We start from the raw sequence: 20,049 nt of genomic DNA on the forward strand, positions 1-20,049 counted from the left end.
TGCCCCAGTGCCAGAGGCGTTTTCTCAGGACCCTGTCTTTTTGTCGTTTTCCTTGTAAACGCCTCCGATGTATTTATTGTCCCAGTACTTGTATTTATGTGTTGCAGCATGTTCGTAAAAAAATTGTGCGACGGATCCGATTTTCTTTAGTTCCTATTTTCTGAGCAGTGTTACTGCTGTTAGTTTTGTTTTAATTATTTTTTTCTCTCGCAACGTGTTTTTGAGGAGATTTCTTTCCCCGAGATACTGCCGCGTATATATTTTCACGACATAGATTTTTATTCGCGCATCCTCGTAACAGCGAACTCTCAGCAGCCACCACTCGACCTCGAGCACTATTACAAATCCTTGAGCACATTTTTGCGCCTAACTAACCACACTCGAGGACACCACAGTCTCAGTAAGAGAGATTTGTGAGTGTTCATTCGAGCGCGAGCTGCCCCAGCACACCGACAGCGGTCAGCCCCGATGCCGCGCCTAATCCACGTGATCGCCGCCACAGCGAAGAGCCAACACTCGAGCGGCAGCATCACGACGATCATCCAGGATCATCGCGCACAGGAGCACGGAGAACCCCAGCAGCACCGCCAAGCCTCCACACACCAGGACCACATACCAGTCCGGCATTGCCTCCGCCATTAGAGCCTCGGCTCGAGCTCCTGCTAGCCGCAATGGAGGAGAAGGAAGGAGGAGTAGAAGCGAGGCCAGGTGTGAGGAATAAGGGAGGAGCACCGCGATCGTTTTATAGCCCGAGATCGGTGCACGGTGGGCGAGGTCCACCAGCGCCACTCGTCGCTCGACCGCTGGTGTTCGGAGGCGAGTCCGCGAGCAGTGCCGACAACGCACTGGCCCGCGAGGTGAGTGCACGCTGCACCGGCAGCTAGCACGCCACGGTACGGCCTCGATGCCCTACGAGCTAGGCATCGCCGGTGGAGGAAGCGCGGGAGAGCACGCGAGAGAGAAGAGAGAGCCAGAGGTAGGAGAAGAGGCCGATAGTGGGCCCTGGGCACACCTGTCAGCCAGAGAGAGCACTATGCTCTCGGGTGCGACCAGCGTATTTTAGTAATTTAGAATTCATTCTAAATTACTGTATCCGCATAGAAATATCTCGTTTTCCCTAACCGTGGATCTTTTCCACACTACGCCAGTGTACCCCACTGTGGTTTTACACCACTTATTGCCCTCTCACTGTAGCCGTTTTGTTTTTGTGCAATTGAAGGATTTCTTTGATAAAAACAAATTTATTTCAAAACAGTTCTTGTTCAAAACGGCTTTTAACAAATCTCCACGACGAGATTTTTCTTAAGGGGGTAGTGTTGTGACACCCCAAAATTTTGGCCTTGTTTTATTTATTAAAATGTTGCCAGGAAATAAAACTTTTCCATTTGTCAAGATTTACCCTTTTGTTATGGTGAATTTTTACTTCAAGTGGAAAAGCCTTCAAAGAGTAGTATTGGACTTGTGTGCCCTCTTTATAAGATCAATCCGTTATCAGTGGATTTATTTGCATAATTATTTTTCATGAGCTTTATTCTTTTAAAATGATCTTTCATAAATTTGGAGCCCCTTTTTGCACTGCAACCATTTGATAAATGCTTTTAAAAATTTCACCAAAATTTGGGGATGTCATGTGATGTTTCCACATCACTTTCATGCAAAAATACCTCTTGGCCATTGGAGATTTTGAGCTCTACACCAACTTTTCCAATCTGGTCCAGTGGGCACTTTTGCACTACAACCCATTTAAATGTTTCTTTAAAAATTCTTCCAAGTGTTTGGAGATGTCAATGGATGCATACAATTCATCTTCAAGCAAAAACCCAGTGATGTTCTTTGAAAAATTTGAGTGGATCAACCTCTTTTGCATTCTGGTCCAAATTGGTGATTTGTACTGCAACCTTATTTTTCTTTGCTCTAGTAACCCTGAGCTTTTTCCTACTTGTAGCCCTCCCTTCAAAACTCTTAAGTCCAGGAGATTGGACCCATTGGCATATTTTTGGTGCATGCAATGTCAGCCTTTAGTTTCTGCCCAAAACTGGTTTTCTCAAATTCTTGCACTATCAACTATCTGTTTTTGCCAAACTAATCTTACCACCATCTCCTGCATCTAAAGAGACACTGATCTGGAGATTTTGGCCACTCCAAGAGTTGCCTAAGTGCATCTGGCATTCTGTCGAACACCTGGTGTGCACAGTCTGTTTTGGTATGAGTTCTTTGTTTGCACTGTGATTTTGTTCCACTGACCCAACAACCTTGTCCACTGAGCTCCTAGCCACCCCTACCCTTGTTCTGTTCTTTGCCAGCCTCGCCCAAGCTCTCTAGAGCACACTGGCATTGCGTCGAACACATGCCGTGCGTGCTCCGGGCGCGCCCAGAGCGCACGTTTTGCACGCGCGCGCACTGAGCCGACACGCCGCTCTGCCGCCCTCGTCGCGTCCCATCTCTGGCCCCTGCTCGCCTGCCGAACCACGCCAGGCACTCGCCCTCTCTCTAGTACCCTCCAATCTCTCCCTGGCAGCACGCCGGCGTCGGCAGCGGATTCCGCCGCGGACGGCGCCGCCCAAACCGCCAGCGCACGCCAGCTGCCCCAGAGCACAGGCCGTGCTTATCCTCCCGCTCGTCGGCACGCTTTCGTCGCCGCCACGATGCCCTGCAACTACAGAAAAGTGGTCGCCGGCGATCTTATCCTCGGCCACCGCGGGAGCCAGCCTCGAGCGCCTATTTAAAGGGACCCCGAGCTCAACCGAACACTCAAGCAACCCCAGACCACCCCCATAGCCCTCCCACAGCCAGCAATCGACGGGAAAGCTCTTTCTTCCCCGCCTCCGGCAAGTTCGGTCGCCGCCGCAATCCAGTGCCGTTCGTCGCAACCGGAGCTTCCCCCGCCAATCCAACGCCACCAAGAACTCCCCCGTAGTCGTGCGGAGCTTCCTAGCGCCTCCGCTTCGGCCAAGGATCACCGGAGCCCAGATATCACTTCACCACCGTAGCCCCCTCCGCCGCGGAGCTCGCCGCCGGTGGCCTCCTCCGTCCCCACCTGCCTAACGCCCACCGAGAGGATCGCCTCGGTCTGGCCAACCCATCCCTGCCCTCAGATGCCCTCGAGGAGCCGCCGTTCGTCGCCGGCGATCGCCGGAGCCCCGCGCCGTTCGGGCAGAGAGAAGGGAGGGCGAGGGAAAACGGTCAAACCTGACCAGTGGGCCCCTTGGACCCACTGTCAGTGACCCGCGCGGCCGCTCTCTCTGTTTAAGTGAAAGCACAAAGCTCCGGAGTACGTCACCTCTGCTTTGAAAACATATTCTTCCCCGCAGCGTTTTCCTTTTTCTGTTTTTATTAAAACAGAAGTTTGACTAATCTTTGACTGGCTATAACTTTTAAAATAGAACTCCAAATGAGTTGATTCCTTTTCCTACCTCTCTCAAATTTCATCTAGTTTATTTTAAGATTTATTTCAAAAATATTTGAGACAACTTTTTGTACTGTGTTTGAAATATTTGTTATTTGGTTATTTTGAAAAATAGGATTTTTGGAGGAAAGGGAAAGCTTTCAAAAAGTGCATCCCTTGCATACTCTTGAAGGCAAGCATTTCTGAACTCTGGCATAATATTTTGTTGTGGTGTTCTGGTGCGATCACAACACCTTTTGACTTGGTATATGCGTTGGCTTTATGTATCGATATAGTCTCGTGCATGAGTGCACTTTGGAGTTGTGTTGTGGTCAGAAATGGATACATTAGTGATTTGGATCATCCTCGTGAGCTCCTCATGCATACCGGTAGGAAGCCGGGAAAGTCGTGGTCTTGGGTAGACACGAGCTTGTCCCTAGTCCCTCGTCGAGACGAGTATGTCCGGCATGGCATGGTGGGGCTTGAGGAGTGGTGATTTATTTCATAAATGGTGATATTGTTGGAGGATACTTGGACCACCTGAGTTGGTTGTAGACCGAGTCTTGATCAATAGCTCCCTTATTTGTTGGTACCACCACTTGTCCCTGCAGTGGACAGGGTATGGTTCAGTAGGTTGTCAACCCCTTTCCAAAGCACACACCGTACAGAGAGGCCATGGTGGAAGATACCGGGTGCATCCGGTAGGCAGGCCACCTGGTCCGGGGGCATGGGTGTTTCCGGTTGGGACCGAGAGGGAGGCACCCCCTTAGAGCGCGCGAATAGAAATTTGATCCCGTGCTACGTCGAGGTTGTAGCCTCCCCACTTAGAGTTTTGCTTGGCAGGTGTCATGGGTGATTCCAGACACCGGTGAGTTAAGCTGGTGTGTGCAGGTCAGGCGTGTTTTCAATTAAAAGACCGTAGACGGAATTAGTCCCGATGGACTAAGTAAACCCGTTACTCGTGGGAAAATGGTACTCCCTCTGCAGAGGATATATCCTGTTGGATAGTCATGTTCTTGAGTAAAGACCACAGTCTGAGTTGAACCTAGTAACGGTATTCGGATGGAGAACGAATTAGCTAGAGCTCAGTAACGGTATTCGGATGGAGGACGATTTAGATAGATCTCACTGACGGTTTTTCGGATGGAGATACGGCTTGACTAGACCAAATTATCGGTTTTCGGATGGAGAAACGACTGAACTAAATATTGTTTATGATTATGGCACATATGATTTATTTCTGGACTAACCATTTATATTATGTATTCTTTTTTAGTATCCCTGGGATGGTTCTACCTCCTGGATACTCACTGTGATTATTCTCTTATAAGCCCTTTCTGTGGTGTCGCTCAGACGCCCGACTGCGGCATGCTTGTTGTTCATTTAACTCCTATAAGCCCTTTATGTGGTGTCGCCCCGACGCCCGACTGCGGCATTATTATTCTTGCAGTTTCCTCTCGAGGAGTCATTCAGACCCTCGTTTGGCACCAGTATTACTATTCCTGCAGTTTCCTCTCGAGGAGTCATTCAGACCCTCGTTTGGCACCAGTATTACTATTGTTGCAGTTTCCTCTCGAGGAGTCATTCAGACCCTCGTTTGGCACCCAGTATTTTTATTTTGGAATATTTTTAACCATATGTGTGCATCATGGTCTTTCGCATATTTCGTGACAGACGTGTGATCATCTAATTAACCCGGAGCATGTTTGATATATTGTACCCGTGTTCTTAATGTTTGCGAGTACATTCAAACATACTCACTGGCTTGTCCCTGGCTATTGTCTTGGCCAGATTCCTTGCTTGGAGATAAGCATCGCGGTGACAACCTCGGAACCTACGTGTTGACATGTGCAGCCTCGCGAAGGTAGGAGTTATCCTGGTCAGCTGTTCTTGTGGGAAATGGAGTCCCATAGACGCAGATGTATCCAACCGCTTCCGCCCTCTACCATTAGAAACCAAGTGTTGTACTCCTAGGCCTCAATGGTCTTGTACTACATATTTTTGTATTTGCTTGGATTTTCTTGTATCAAGTTGGTACCTCATCAGCTAACAGTAATCCTGGGGCTGGTGAGCACACAGGCCGTTTTTCTGGGAATTTATATCCCGAAAATCCGGTCGTGACATCTGTGTTACAATGTGTGAAGTTGAGTCAAACTCAATGCCCGACCACTGTAGAAGATAGAGAGAAAATGAAAGTCATTCCCTATGCCTCAGCCATAGGTTCTATCATGTATGCAATGCTGTGTACCAGACCTGATGTGTGCCTTGCTATAAGTTTGGCAAGGGGGTACAATACTGATCTAGGAGTAGATCACTGGACAACGGTCAAAATTATCCTAGGTACCTAAAGAGGACTAAGGAAATGTTTCTCGATTATGGAGGTGACAAAGAGTTATTTGTAAAGGGTTACGTCGATGCAAGCTTTGATACTGATCCGGATGACTCTGAGTCTCAATCTGGATACATATTGAAAGTGGGAGCAATTAGCTAGAGTAGCTCCGTGCAGAGCATTGTAGATATAGAAATTTGCACAATACATACGGATCTGAATGTGGTAGACCCGTTGACTAAACTTCTCTGGCAAACAAAACATGATCACACCTCAGTACTCTTTGGGTGTTAATCACATAGCGATGTGAACTAGATTACTGACTCTAGTAAACCCTTTGGGTGTTGGTCACATGGCGATGTGAACTATTGATGTTAAATCACATGGCGATGTGAACTAGATTATTGATCTAGTGCAAGTGGGAGACTGAAGGAAATATGCCCTAGAGGCAATAATAAAGTTGTTATTTATATTTCCTTATATCATGATAAATGTTTATTATTCATGCTAGAATTTTATTAACCAGAAACTTGATACATGTGTGGATACATAGACAAAACACCGTGTCCCTAGTAAGCCTCTACTAGACTAGCTCGTTAATCAAAGATGGTTAAGTTTCCTAACCATAGACATGTGTTGTCATTTGATGAACGGGATCACATCATTAGGAGAATGATGTGATGGACAAGACCCATCCGTTAGCTTAGCATATTGATCATTCAGTTTTATTGCTACTGCTTTCTTCATGTCAAATACATATTCCTTCAACTATGAGATTATGCAACTCCCGGATACCAGAGGAATACCTTGTGTGCTATCAAACTTCACAACGTAACTGGGTGATTATAAAGATGCTCTACAGGTATCTCCAAAGGTGTTTTTTGGGTTGGCATAGATCGAGATTAGGATTTGTCACTCCGAGTATGGGAGAGGTATCTCTGGGCCCTCTCAGTAATGCACATCATAATAAGCCTTTCAAGCAATGTGACTAATGTGTTAGTTACGGGATGATGCATTACGGAACGAGTAAAGAGACTTGCCGGTAACGAGATTGAACTAGGTATGAAGATACCGACGATCGAATCTCGGACAAGTAACATACCGATAGACAAAGGGAATTACGTATATTGTCATAAGGTTCGACCGATAAAGAACTTCGTAGAATATGTAGGAGCCAATATGGGCATCCAGGTTCCGCTATTGGTTATTGACCAGAGAGGTGTCTCGGTCATGTCTACATAGTACTCGAACCCGTAGGGTCCACACGCTTAACGTTCGTTGACAATATAGTATTATATGAGTTATGTATGTTGGTGACCGAATGTTGTTCGGAGTCCCGGATGAGATCACGGACATGACGAGGAGCTCTGAAATGGTCCGGAGGTAAAGATTGATATATAGGATGATATGGTTCGGCCAAGGGGTGAAGCCCACGGGGCTTTAGGTCAGTGCAAAAGGAGTTTTGGAGAGGCCAGGGGGCCAAACGCCGGAGACCCTGGCGTCTGGCCCTGGGCTAGACGCCGAGGCCCATGGTGTCTGGGCCAGACGCCGAGGCCCATGGCGTCTGGTCCTGGAAGTCCGAGAAGGACTCTTCCTTGCGGGAAAAACCGACTTTGAGGAGGCTTTTACTCCAAGTTTCGATCCCAGGGCTCAACATATAAATAGAGGGGCGGGGCTAGCACCTGGAACACATCATCACCAAGCCGTGTGCCGGCAACCCCGTCCCCTCTAGTTTATCCCCCGTCATAGTTTCTGTTGTGCTTGGCGAAGCCCTGCGGAGATTATTCTTCACCAACACCGTCACCACGCCGTCGTGTTGCTGGAACTCATCTACTACTTCGCCCGTCTTGCTGGATCAAGAAGGCGAGGACGTCATCGAGCTGAACGTGTGCTGAACGCGGAGGTGTCGTACGTTCGGTACTTGATTGGGACGGGTCGTGAAGGTGTACGACTACATCAACCGCGTTGATAAACGCTTCCGCTTTGCGATCTTCAAGGGTATGAAGATGCTCTCCCCTCTCGTTGCTACGCATCTCCTAGATAGATCTTGCGTGAGCGTAGGAAAATTTTGAAATTGCATGCTACATTTGCCAACAATTTACCCACCACTGCCACTAGTAAGTGAATACCCCGTGTCATCCAATCAAATAGATCCTCTCCACCAAATTTCTCATTCTTAAAGCTGGAGTTAGCTGAAAGCCAAACATGATTAGCTGCATCTCCTGTGTGAAACTATTTCAAAGTGGATTTCATGGAGAGAAAGCTGATATTGATAGAGCGGAGCAGTCTAAACAAGCCCTAAAAGATTTTGTTTTTATGTAGCTCGCATAAAAACGTATTTTATGATGTACATAGCTGAATTATACATCCCTATGTTATGCCTATTATTTTTAGGCTTTTCTGAATCATAAAATGTTAGTTTTTGATTTTTGCAAAATTTAGGGCTTCGTGGAGATTGTGAGCCAATAAACTAATTGGTCTATATGTCGTTAATCTATACTCCTACTAATAAAGGAAAAAAATTCTGCCCAAGAACCCCTGTTTTTCTGAAATCAGCCCGCTGTGCAGCCTTAAGTAACAAAAGCAAATCGTCTTTTGTATTTTTTTTAGAAAACCCTCTGTCGTTTTCATTAATTAACCAGCAACCCATCTTTAAGTGACGAATGTTTTCCTAATCGATCCATATCTTTTAAACTGTAACTCTAATTTTAACAGTTATATAAAATTTGTAGAATTTGAATATGATATGATGTTATTTTACCTATTAACCATTTTAAAATTATATTTAGGGCATAACTTTAATCAATAGTGCATGATATGTCTTTATTGGTACCAGCGTCGATCTGTGTTGCAAATGAATATCTCAGCAAAACCAAACTGGGTATGAAAGAAACCATAAATAGTCCCGCACGCATGCCTCGGCAAAACCTTGCAGAAGAAAAAAGAAAGCAGATTGTTCATCTTATGCAGAGAGAGAGAGAGAGAGGCCTTAGAATTGATCACATTCAAACACATTGTAGTTTTGTGGGCATTGCGGCCATAGTCGGCCAGGGTAATAAGGAGGTAAGCGACAACACAGATGGAATGCCACGTTTAAATAAAGGACATGACCCTATTGGAGTCTTGAGTCATAATTATTTGGTTAGGGCTGTGTGATATTTTTTTTCTCCTATTGCAGCGCACGTGCTTTTTGCTAGTTGTCTCTATGTAGTTAATTCCCAGGATATATTTTGCCTCTTCTAAGCCCTTCACCAAAATAATGTTTCTCGGTAAGGTATTAACTTGCCCCCGGCATAGAATTATTATTCCTAGTTAATAATATGCCATCCACATATGCCTAAAGATGTAGGCCATAGCAAAATCAGAGCTTTCAAGTATCTTAAAGAAATGGTATGAAATAAGGTGAAAGGTTGAATGAATTTTTCTCTCTTCCCAGGGAAAGATGCTCTCATCAAATATGTGACGCAGGGCGGGCGTACCCGTATACTCTATATCTTACTTTAAACTACAGTCAGAGCTACAACAAACAATAGAAAACGAGGAAGATCAAATCAACACATAGGACACGGAATTTTAACGTGAAACGATAATATTATCCCATGCGGCAGCTTACAAAAGATATATCTAGCAGTGGTGACTCGGGTCGAAACTGATCCAAGCCTCCCGGCGACGGACCTCCGCTCCGCTCCGTCAAAAGTTAGCCATTATATGAATTTGGATCACAACTCAATAACTACGCCGTGGACTTGGTCTTCATATAAATTCAATCATTAGGAAACTGTGGTGGGATAGTAGGCGTTAAGAAAGAAAAATGAGTTAGGTCTCATGGCGTGGGTGGTGATGACACAACCAAAATACCAAGGGGGATTGGGCTTCAGAGACATAGAGTTACTTAATCTGACCTTGTTAGCAAGGCAAGCATGGAGGATTTTGCAAGCTCCAGAAACCTTAAGAAATTTCAAAAGCTAGGTGTTATTCTAATACTGATTTTTATGAAAGCTCAACTTGGTGGCCATCCTTTGTAGATTTTGCGGGCAATAATGTAGGGGGAGGAGGTCCTCTCACGCGTCCTAATCCGTCGTATCGGTGATGAAACAAATACAAATATGGCAACAAAACCGGATACCGCATGATCTATGCGACCCATTGCATGCTTAGCTCACCACCGGCCACAAAAAGTGGTGAAATGATTGATGAAAGCTCAGCCCGGTAACGAAAGGACGTGGTTTTTGGGCTTGGAGCTTGGAGCTATGAGAAAAAAGGAGAGTTTACAGTGCGCTCGGCGTTTGGCTCTTGTATGAATGTCCTGAAAATGCAGAGACCGGGGGTGATCCTCCTTCTCTAAAAAAAAGAGCGTCCTGGAAAATAAATTCAAGTGTCAACCAGTGGTATGTGTGAGCGGCCTGAAAAAAAAAATCTGCAACCCAACATTGTTACATAGAAAATTGAAATCATCACCAATGTTGAGTGCGGCGCTGGTGTTCAGGCATGTCCACCTGGTTGATCTCACTTCTTGGGGTCGGAGCTTTGTAAACTTGCGAGCCTGAGATTCTGTAATAAAAGTTATACCAAAATAGAATAACTCGCGTTCAAGTTTCTCTTCTCGTGTGGAATGAGCAGGTGCTCCTTGTGCAATGCCTGAAAAAAAAATCTGCAACCCAACATCGTTGCATAGAAAATTGAAATCATCACCAATGTTGAGTGCGGCGCTGGTGTTCAGGCATGTCCACCTGGTTGATCTCACTTCTTGGGGTCGGAGCTTTGTAAACTTGCGAGCCTGAGATTCTGTAATGAAAGTTATACCAAAATAGAATAACTCGCGTTCAAGTTTCTCTTCTCGTGTGGAATGAGCAGGTGCTCCTTGTGCAATGGCTACGACGGAGTGGTACGTCTATAGGTGGTCGTACCATGAGCCGTCTTCTCTTCTGGACCCGGGACCATGCCCTTTCTTCTAAGGACCTGGGACATTAGTCCAACATAGAAACAGAGCATATAACAAGAAGATATTTACCAAGTCATGATACCACATATAATTCATATCGACAACCGAGTTGGCAAGAACTCACAATCCGAGCGCTTCGGATATGGCTCGTAATGCATCCGTCAATGACACATAATTAATTATCCATTTCCAACAGGCAAAATTTAAAAAAAAACACTTGACATAGGTCTAAGAGCTTGGCTCGTTCATGCGACAAGACATGCGGGTGAGGCGGCCAGCGGTGGAGGAGCACGCATGTACCACTCCTCTACTCATACTCCAATAGAATGTAGAAGGGAGTATCAACCGGAGTAAATTGCCATGTAAAACGGATGAATATCTGTTAAAAGAGATAATTCCTGTCAAAAATGCCGAAATAAGAGGTAAAAACTGGAATTTACTCTCCATTTAACTCTTGGTGAACTATTACTTCATGTTAAATCATGGTGATCAATCAAAGTACATGCTTCACAACATTATGAATAAATGTCAGGCGCCTTGGAGGTGTTGTGAGCTTGTCAACATTTTTTTAGGAACCTTAGTTTCTACAGAGGGACGATATCAACTTGTTAATGAGACTCTAAACATTTCAGTTTGTGCCAAAGACAACTTGGTAGTATCAATATCCACTGAAGCTACGCCCCTTACCCACTGTTGCAACTGTAAAATTAAAATTGAAAGGAAAATCTATTGGTGTGTACCCTAGATAATTTGATGCAGTGAGCAACACTCTCACCTCCTCGCCTAACGCACTAGTATATATTTTCCCTCGGCAGTAACAACTAATGTAGTGAAGCAAACAATGTTCTCGTTTCCTTGATCTCAGGTTCCCATCTCCATTCACCAAAGTTTGACATCTTTGAGCGTGAGAAAGAAAAGATGAAACTGCTATCCTGGTACGACCTATAGGGGATGAGATGCATTCGGGAAAATAATTCAACTTCCACAAGAACATAGTAGATCGCATTGTTCTGTCTCCGGCCACAAGGTGCTTAGCCTGCACCTGTAGCGTACATGGCACTCGAGTGCAGACAGCTGCCGGTTCTGTTGCAGCCGTCGATGTGTGCAGCATCACCCACTGCTATCCCCCAGCTTTGCAGCCTTGATTTTTGATTCAACGGTTTTGAGTGCCGTCATCCTTACTTGTCTTACACACCATCGTATTGATCTATTCGCCCAAGCTTCACATCACTGAGAAATAAAAGAGCTTGTTAGAAAAATTACTCAGCATTAACATGATGTAATTCACGGAGTTTACATATTTAGGGTGTAAAATTCAGACAATGAAAATGCCATTTCACCTACTACGGCGATAGAAGGATGTCTCGAGCTACACAACTTGACAGTGTAATGTAATGCGAACAATAACTTTTTTTTTTGCGAGGAACAATAACTGCTGAATCATATGTAGTGCAGCTGCGAATCTTGACAATGTTGAGAAGTCATCACTTTTGTCCACAGCAGACTCTGAAATTTGAACTTGGGGCCTTTTTCTTCCTTTTTAAGCTTTTGAAGGTCTTTCATAATAATCTGCCTTACTTACATGGCATGTATATTTTTAGTGTATGAAACTCTTTGTTCACATAAATGGAGACTAGTGGAACCACAATGATTCACTTGATGACCCAAGAAGAATATCAAAAGGAAAATTAACAGAGGTCTATTTCAGCACTTGAATACTCCTGCACACCAGAAGCAGGCACCAAGTGAGACACACTGATACTGGTGAGATTGTTAACACTTTTAGAAGAACCATGAGTTGTGCTTACTCACAAAAAAAATCCATGAGATGTGCTTGCTAAATTCTTATGAGATTGTATAAGATTTCAGTTTGTACCAACTGAGGCTTGGGGTTTGGTTAGGGATTGGCTTCAACATTATGAGATTGTATATCTATGCATGAAGCTAAATATCTTTACAAATGCCGCTACACTTTGAGGCTTGGGGTTTGGTTAGGGATTGGCTTCAACTTGTACACATCGACACTGCCGCTTGGGTCCACAAAAGATTGGTGGATCAATATGTCCGAAAGCAACGTTTAGGATAGGAGTGCGATGAGTTGGACCATTTAAAATGAAGTCTTCCGCTACGAATCCGCCCCTCCCACAATTCTCATGGAAGGGAACAAAAATGAGGCAAGACTTTAGGTCATAGTGGGTGCAAAACGTTTGGGTGAACTCATGCCGGGAGAGTGGTGGCCTTTCTTGTATTTATTGCTGACGCTTTTGTGTCGTATTGCAACCTCAACTCTCTAGTTCTCCTTTAATTAATGGATGAGGCAAAGCTTATTCCTCTGTTTCGAAGAAAAAACTAAATAAATATCTTTACCACGTTTGTACTTGGATAATGAATATAGCTACCTAGCTTTCTACCCTAGATAAGTTTTGATACAACAAATAAAGCTCACCTACTTGTCTAAGTACTACCCCTGCCTTTCTCTCTACATATATCAGACTACAGTGAGTGAGTAACACAACTCAGCAAGTAAAGCAGCAGATAGCTTTGTTGTCTTTTTTTATATCTATTTTCACCCAAGTTTCACATCTTTCAAGGAGAAAGCGGCAAAGAGCGTACTAGAATTCTACACAGGAGTGTACCCTTACCTTGGGGATGAGCGACATTGGGGAAATGAATCCACCATCCTGAACCTTTTGTAGGACATCTGCGACAAGTCTGTTGAAATATACATGGATTGTCCAATCTTTCAATCATTCTAAACTTTTGGTTCTACTAGTTAGTGCTTAAAACGTAAGCCAACGGGTCCTAGATTCAAGTCTCAACTTTCATTATTTAAACAAAAAATTGCTGTGCCCTCTTCTGAATCGACAAATTCAAGAACAAAGCGCGACTTCGACACCAGCATATTGAAACGTAGAGACGCATGCTTAAAATGCTCATTTGTGAACCGCGTCAGGCTTCAGTCTGTTTGGAATATATAAGGTGGAGCACCTTCTTATCGAAAAAATAATCATTTGTGCTGGTCAATTTATCAGAGCACTTGAATTCTTGTGCTCTAATACTTATATTCCTTAGCCTATCGTTTGTGCACGGCTTCTTTCCTCTCCCGTAATCTAATTGTTGTGTATACAGATCAAGGTAGGGAAGAATGATAGTTTTCTGCTACTACTTTATAGTGAAGCATGGAGAGACTGATTACAAGTTTAACCAGCAATTTGGAAAACTTAGAAGGATGTGAAAATTAACAGAAATATGACAGAGATGGGTCATGAATGAAATCCTCATTTAGCACTTCAGCTCTTGTTAACGTTCATGTGGATATGTACTTGAAGCGGAGAAATTCCCTCCATCCGAAAGTAAGTGTCACAAATTTAGCACAAAGTTAGTACAGAGTTGTACTAAATTAACGACACTTTTTTAGGACGGAGGGAGTATTCAAGAGCATGGAATTAACAAAGGAGCACTTTATCCTCCTTTCTTTTACTGCCAACTCCTAACCAATTACAGTAGACAATTTTACAGTTGTCTGGAATAAATACCAAGACCTCAACGCTGATGAACTTACTGATTTCTCACAGAGGTCGTAAAAATTCCAGATTTATGTCACTACTAATTATTGTGCTTGGATAAATGGACACAGAATTGTAACTCCTGCGTAGCCTCTCCTCTCTATCCTCTATCAGATGAAATGTTACATGCCTTACCATCTGCAGTTCTGAACTGACATCACGAGTTGACGTGCTTGTCCAGAAATGCATTTGCCAGATTGCTGAAGCTGCTGTTGACGGCTCCAGCTGCAGAATAGTCTCTTATGATCCTAAGTACATCCGGTTTCAATATCTCGTTCTTTGTCGACGGGTTGCATAAGTAGTACAAGGCTCCAAGTGCATAATTCACCTGCACGCAACCAATCAAATGGAAATGTTGGTATATGTTGAAGTTGTTAGATAAACATGCGTGGTAAAGTGCAGAAAACCCCTTATACAATGGGGATGTACAGAAAAGGGACTATACACATCTAACACCCCCCTCAAACTCATGGTGGATCAACAACACTGAGTTTGGAGAGAAGAAAACCGTGCTACGCTCGAGTCTGTGCCTTCGTGAAGAAGTCCGCCAACTGTAACTCAGAGGGCACATAGTGAAGAGCGAGAGTCTGATCCTGCACAGCAGCACGCACAAAGTGGGCATCCACACCGATGTGCTTGGTGAGCTCATGCTTCACTGGGTCACGCGCAATACTGATAGCACCGGTATTGTCTGACAGTAAGGGAGTCGAGGTAGTAGCAGACACACCAAAATCCTCAAGTAACCACCGTAACCGAATCACCTCAGCCGTCAACATAGCCATGGCTCGCAACTCAGCCTCTGTACTCGAGCGAGAAACTGCAGTCTGTTTCTTTGTCTTCCAGGCAATAAGAAAGCCGCCAAGAAAGACACAGTAAGCAGACATCGAGCGTCGATCAGAGGGATCACTAGCCCAGGTAGCATCAGAGTAGGCCTGGAGCTCAAGAGAGCTAGAGCGGGGAAAGAAAAGGCACTGAGAGATCATGCCACGAAGATATCGTAGAACATGGAGGAGATGACTATAGTGGACAAAGGTGGGAGCTGAAACAAACTGACTCAGGATGTGAACAGGATAGGAGATGTCAGGACGCGTAACAGCAAGATAGACAAGGCTGCCAACAAGGTGACGATAGCGAGTGGGATTAGGAAGAGGGTCACCATCAGAGGCACGAAGCTGAACGTTGAGCTCCATAGGAGTCACAACTGTGCGCTCATCACCTAGAGCAGCGCGAGCAAGAAGATCTTGAATATATTTTTCTTGGGAGATGTAGAAGCCATCAGAGGTCGAGGAGATCTCAATCCCAAGAAAATAGCGAAGTGGACCAAGATCAGTCATCAGGAACTGGTCGCGAAGGCGAGCCTTAACAAAGGCAATGTAGTCAGAGTCGTCACCAGTGATGATCATGTCATCAACATACAGAAGGAGAAGAGTCCAACCACGAGGAGACGTGTGAACAAACAACGCGGGATCATGATCACTGGGCAAGAAACCAGCGGCAGTCACCACAGAGGCGAAGCGCTCAAACCAGGCGCGAGGGGCCTGTTTAAGACCATAGAGGGAGCGGCGAAGTCTACAGACCATACCATCAGGAGCATAGTACCCCGCTGGTGGCTGCATATAAACCTCCTCACGCAACTCGCCGTTGAGAAAGGCGTTCTGGACATCAAGTTGAGAGATAGACCAATGACGAACAGAAGCCACAGCAAGGAGAGTGCGGACAGTAGTCATGTGGGCCATAGGAGCGAATGTCTCATCATAATCGCGTCCCTGCTCCTGCTGAAAACCACGGGCCACAAGACGAGCTTTGTAGCGCTCAAGAGAACCATCGAAGCGAGTCTTAATCTTGTAGACCCACTTGCAGGTGATGGGACAAACACCGGAAGGGAGGGAAACCAGATCCCATGTGACAGAGCGCTCAAGGGCATCAAGCTCTTCGGCCATCGCAAGCTGCCATTCAGGCTGAGTCATGGCAGTCCGATAGGAAGTGGGCTCAGCAATAACAGAGAGACCGTACTGATCAGGAGAATAGCGATCAAGCGGGGGGCGAGGACGGAGGTTATGAACCGGGGGAGGATGAAGGGAGGTGCACCAGAGGTGGAAGGTGCGTCAGGGGAAGCATCCTCAGTACGAGGGCGGCGAGTATAGTGGAGAGGAAACGGTGAGAGAGGGCGACGGACTGGAGATGATGGTGGAGAGGTGGAGGAGGAGGATGGGGAAGATGGTGTCGGTGGTGAATGAGACTGAATGAGAGGTGCAGGAGGAAGAGGTGAAACATGAGGCACATAGCAGGGTGTCTCGGGAAGGAGAAGAAAAGAAATACCGTCCGCAGAGAAGCTCGAGGAAGAAGGACGTGGGTAGTAAGAGGCGAGACTCGTCAAAGGTCACATCACGCGAGATGCGCAAGCGACGACCAAAAGGATCCCAACAGCGATAGCCCTTGTGCTCATCACTGTAGCCAAGGAAAACACACTCAACCGACCGAGCAATCAGTTTGGTGCGTTCTCGCGGGGCAAGGACATAGCACACACATACAAACATACGAAGAGCTGAGTAGTCAGGAGAACGACCAGTGAGACACTCCATAGGAATACCACCCTGCAGGGCAGTCGATGGCTGAATGTTGATGAGGTAGGTGGATGCAGAAACAGCCTTAGCCCAAAAATGGGGTGGAAGGGAAGCGGCAATCATCAGCACACGAGCCGTCTCAAGCAAATGACGATGCTTACGTTCCGCAACGCCATTTTGAGCATGAGCACCAGGACAAGAGAACTGGGCAAGAGTACCCTGTTCCGCGAGAAAACCACGCAACAGTTGGGAGATATACTCGCCAGCGGAGTCAGCACGAAAAGTACGTATAGGAGTGGAAAACTGGGTGTGAACCATGGCAGCAAATCGTTTGTATATAGAGAGAACCTCGCTACGAGATTTCATGAAGTAGAGCCAAGTGTAGCGAGAGAAATCATCAATAAACAAAACATAGTAGCGATGACCACCTTTCGAATCAAAGGGAGCCGGACCCCAGATATCAGAATGAACTAAGTCAAAAGGACGCTGAGATACCGACTCACTGGTAGGATGCCAAGTCTACAACAATTACAATGTAAAGAAACATCTACAGATACAGACCCCAAGAGGCCCTGACGCACTAAGGATGAAAAGCGAGAGCCACAGATGTGACCAAGGCGATGATGCCACTGTTGGAAGGACGCAGACGAGGAGGCAGTAAGGGCATGAGAGCTGGCAGAAGTGGTGGCAGCGGAAGAAACACAAAGCCAGTCAACCTCCCAAAGGCCCTCTGACTCACGGCGCCGGGGGCCAGCACCAACCAAAACCTTGGTGCGACGATCCTGAATGGAGCAAGAGTCGGTGTCAAGAATGACACAACAACCAGAATCAGTAAGTTGGCAGCGAAAAAAAGATTCATGGTAAGGCGAGGAACATGTGAAACACTAGGAACAGAAAAGGACGAAGTGGAAAGAATACCACGACTGGCAACAGGAAGAGATGTGCCATCGGCAATAAGAACATTAATAGGAGAATTAAGAGGGCGAAGAGAAGACAATGCTGAAGAATCAGAAGACATATGAAAGGAAGCTCCAAGAGAAGACAACGCTGAACAATCAGAGGACATATGAAAGGAAGCTCTAGAGTCCAGAACCCACAAAGATATACCTGACGGTGTAGATGCCGGCGATGATGAAGTGGTGAAAGCAGTCACAGCAGTAGCAGAGCCCGTCGATGAAGAACCAGAGGAAGCCAGAAGGCGCTTGAGCCGCACAATGTCTTGGTCAGTGAGTGACGGAGTCGATGACGACACAGGAGTCCCACTGGAATAGGAGCGCCTCTGGTTTCGCTGCTTCTGACGACAGTCAGACTCTGGGTGACCCGGCCTGGAGCAGTAGTCACAGAAAGTGTCACGGCGCGACCGACCCTTCTCAACATAAGGAGGGCGACCCACCCCCCTGAAGGTGTGGGCAGTAACGGTGGAGCACTGGGACGAGCAGATGACACAGGAGCTCGGGCAGCCAACACAGAAGGAACCGCAAGCAACCCAGCTGAACGAAGGCGGGTCTCCTCAGCACGAAGCTCAGCAAGTACCTCCGAGATAGGAACACGACCACGAGCAAGCAAGTGAGCACGTCGAGGCTCAAACTCGGAGCGGAGGCGAGATAAGAACTCATGGACACGCTGAAACTCCAAGTCGGACCGTATAGTCTGACAGCAGCGGCAAGATCCACAAACAACAGTCCGAAGAGAGTCAAGCTGGCGCCAGATGGCAGAACTCTGTGTGTAGAACTCATCAACAGATGAGTCACCCTGCTGAAGAGCATGCTCCTCACGCACCACAGATAAGTAAAGAGCATCACCAGAGGGCTGATAGCGCTGACAGAGATAAGACCACATCGCTGCAACAGTGCCTAGGCCCATGAACTCCGAAGCAAACTGAGGGAGGACACTCGCAGTAAGAACGGCAGCAGCTCAAGCATCATCATTGCACCACTGAGTGTAAGCAGATAGATCATCACGGTGGACGGAAAGAGCATCTGAATAAGCTGATACCTGCTGATCATAAGCATCAAGCGCCTTGGCTGCATCCCGATCAGCCTGAGAAGCATCAGAGCAAGAATTGGCGGTACCGGCGGGGTAGGTGCAACGGGAGCAACAAGGCTTGGCGGACAGGGGACCTCGCCAGATAGAACACCCCACAGCAGAAGACCGCGCATATGGGTACGCATGAAACCCGCAAACTCAGCATAGTTGGTACCATCGAAGATCACCGAGCACCGAGGAACAGCGACATAGCCTGAAGAAGACATGAGGAGCCCTTTTTTTTAAGTCAACGGATCCAGAAACTGGATCGGGATCGGGCAGGAGACTCACGCGCTCGAAGCAGGGCCCCTGATTCTGGATCGGGCAGGGGGCACGCTCGCTCGAGCGGAAGCAGCCAAGCCGGGGATGGGCCTGGGGCGGCGGCGCCTGGACGAGACAGAGGCAGCGGTGGCGGCCGAACGAGAGCGGGGAACCGGAGCGGCGCGGCCCACTCAAGCGAGGAACTAGAGCGGCGCGGCCGCCGGACGGGAGCGGCGCGACTTTCGCGTTGGCAGAGGAGGCCGGCAGGGGCAGGTGCGGCCACACTGGCAGAGGAGGCCGGAGAGGAGGCCGGCAGGGGCAGGTGCGGCCGCGGCGGCCTGAATAGCAGCAGGCGGCGGCGGATTGTGTGGCAGCAGGCGAGAGCGGCCGGAAAAATCGGCCGGAATCGAGCGGGAGTAGCCGGAGACGAGGTAGGCTAGGAAGGGGGAGCACGGGGTTGCATCGTGTGGGAGAGCGAGGCAAACCTAGCATCTGATACCATGTTAGATAATGAGCAACTAGTATTCACTGAGGGCCAAAGGCCATTACATATACATGTGTGGTAAAGTGCAGAAAACCCCTTATACAATGGGGATGTATAGAAAAGGGACAATACACATCTAACAGAAGTGAGAACATAGTGACATAAAGATTGATATGTATACAATGAATTTAATGGATGGAATAGAGAGACAAGCGACTGAGGGTGCCCTGGCTAAATATCCACAATTCACATGTCTCCTCTCCTTTAGCCTACTTCCCGAAGTAACCTTTGTTTTAGACATCACCCAAAGTAGCCTAATCGATCAAGAGGAAATTTACATGCATAGGAAGGAAACAATCAGAAAAAAATATTCTTCAAAACAAAGAAAACCTATACTGTTATGATTGCAGTTCATAGGTTCAGAAACACTCACTGTATATGTTGAAGTGAGAACATAGTGACATAAATATCGATATGTATGCAATGAATTTAA

At 46.5% G+C, this 20,049-nt stretch overlaps 1 protein-coding gene across 5 annotated transcripts in view; it reads right to left on the bottom strand.

Annotated features, from left to right (window-relative positions):
- Positions 1–10,707: 10,707 nt before the first annotated feature.
- The window catches only part of LOC123181458 (armadillo repeat-containing protein 7), an 11,528-nt gene continuing 2,186 nt past the window's right edge, over positions 10,708–20,049 (bottom strand). Inside the window, exons 6-8 of one of the 5 annotated variants that reach the window (XR_006491737.1) lie at positions 14,358–14,550; positions 11,699–11,886; positions 10,708–11,035 (exon numbers count right to left, since the gene is read on the bottom strand). Coding sequence is in view for 2 of the 5 variants with exons in the window: in XM_044593716.1 (XP_044449651.1) it covers positions 14,380–14,550 (171 nt within the window). In the remaining 3 variants the exon portion in view is untranslated. Of the gene's footprint in view, positions 11,036–11,486; positions 13,369–14,102; positions 14,551–20,049 lie in introns of those variants that run through there. The other 4 variants (XR_006491736.1, XM_044593716.1, XM_044593715.1 and 1 more) reach the window with 4 other exon arrangements.

Source organism: Triticum aestivum, chromosome 1D (assembly GCF_018294505.1).
Source record: "Triticum aestivum cultivar Chinese Spring chromosome 1D, IWGSC CS RefSeq v2.1, whole genome shotgun sequence".
Lineage (NCBI taxonomy): Eukaryota > Viridiplantae > Streptophyta > Magnoliopsida > Poales > Poaceae > Triticum > Triticum aestivum.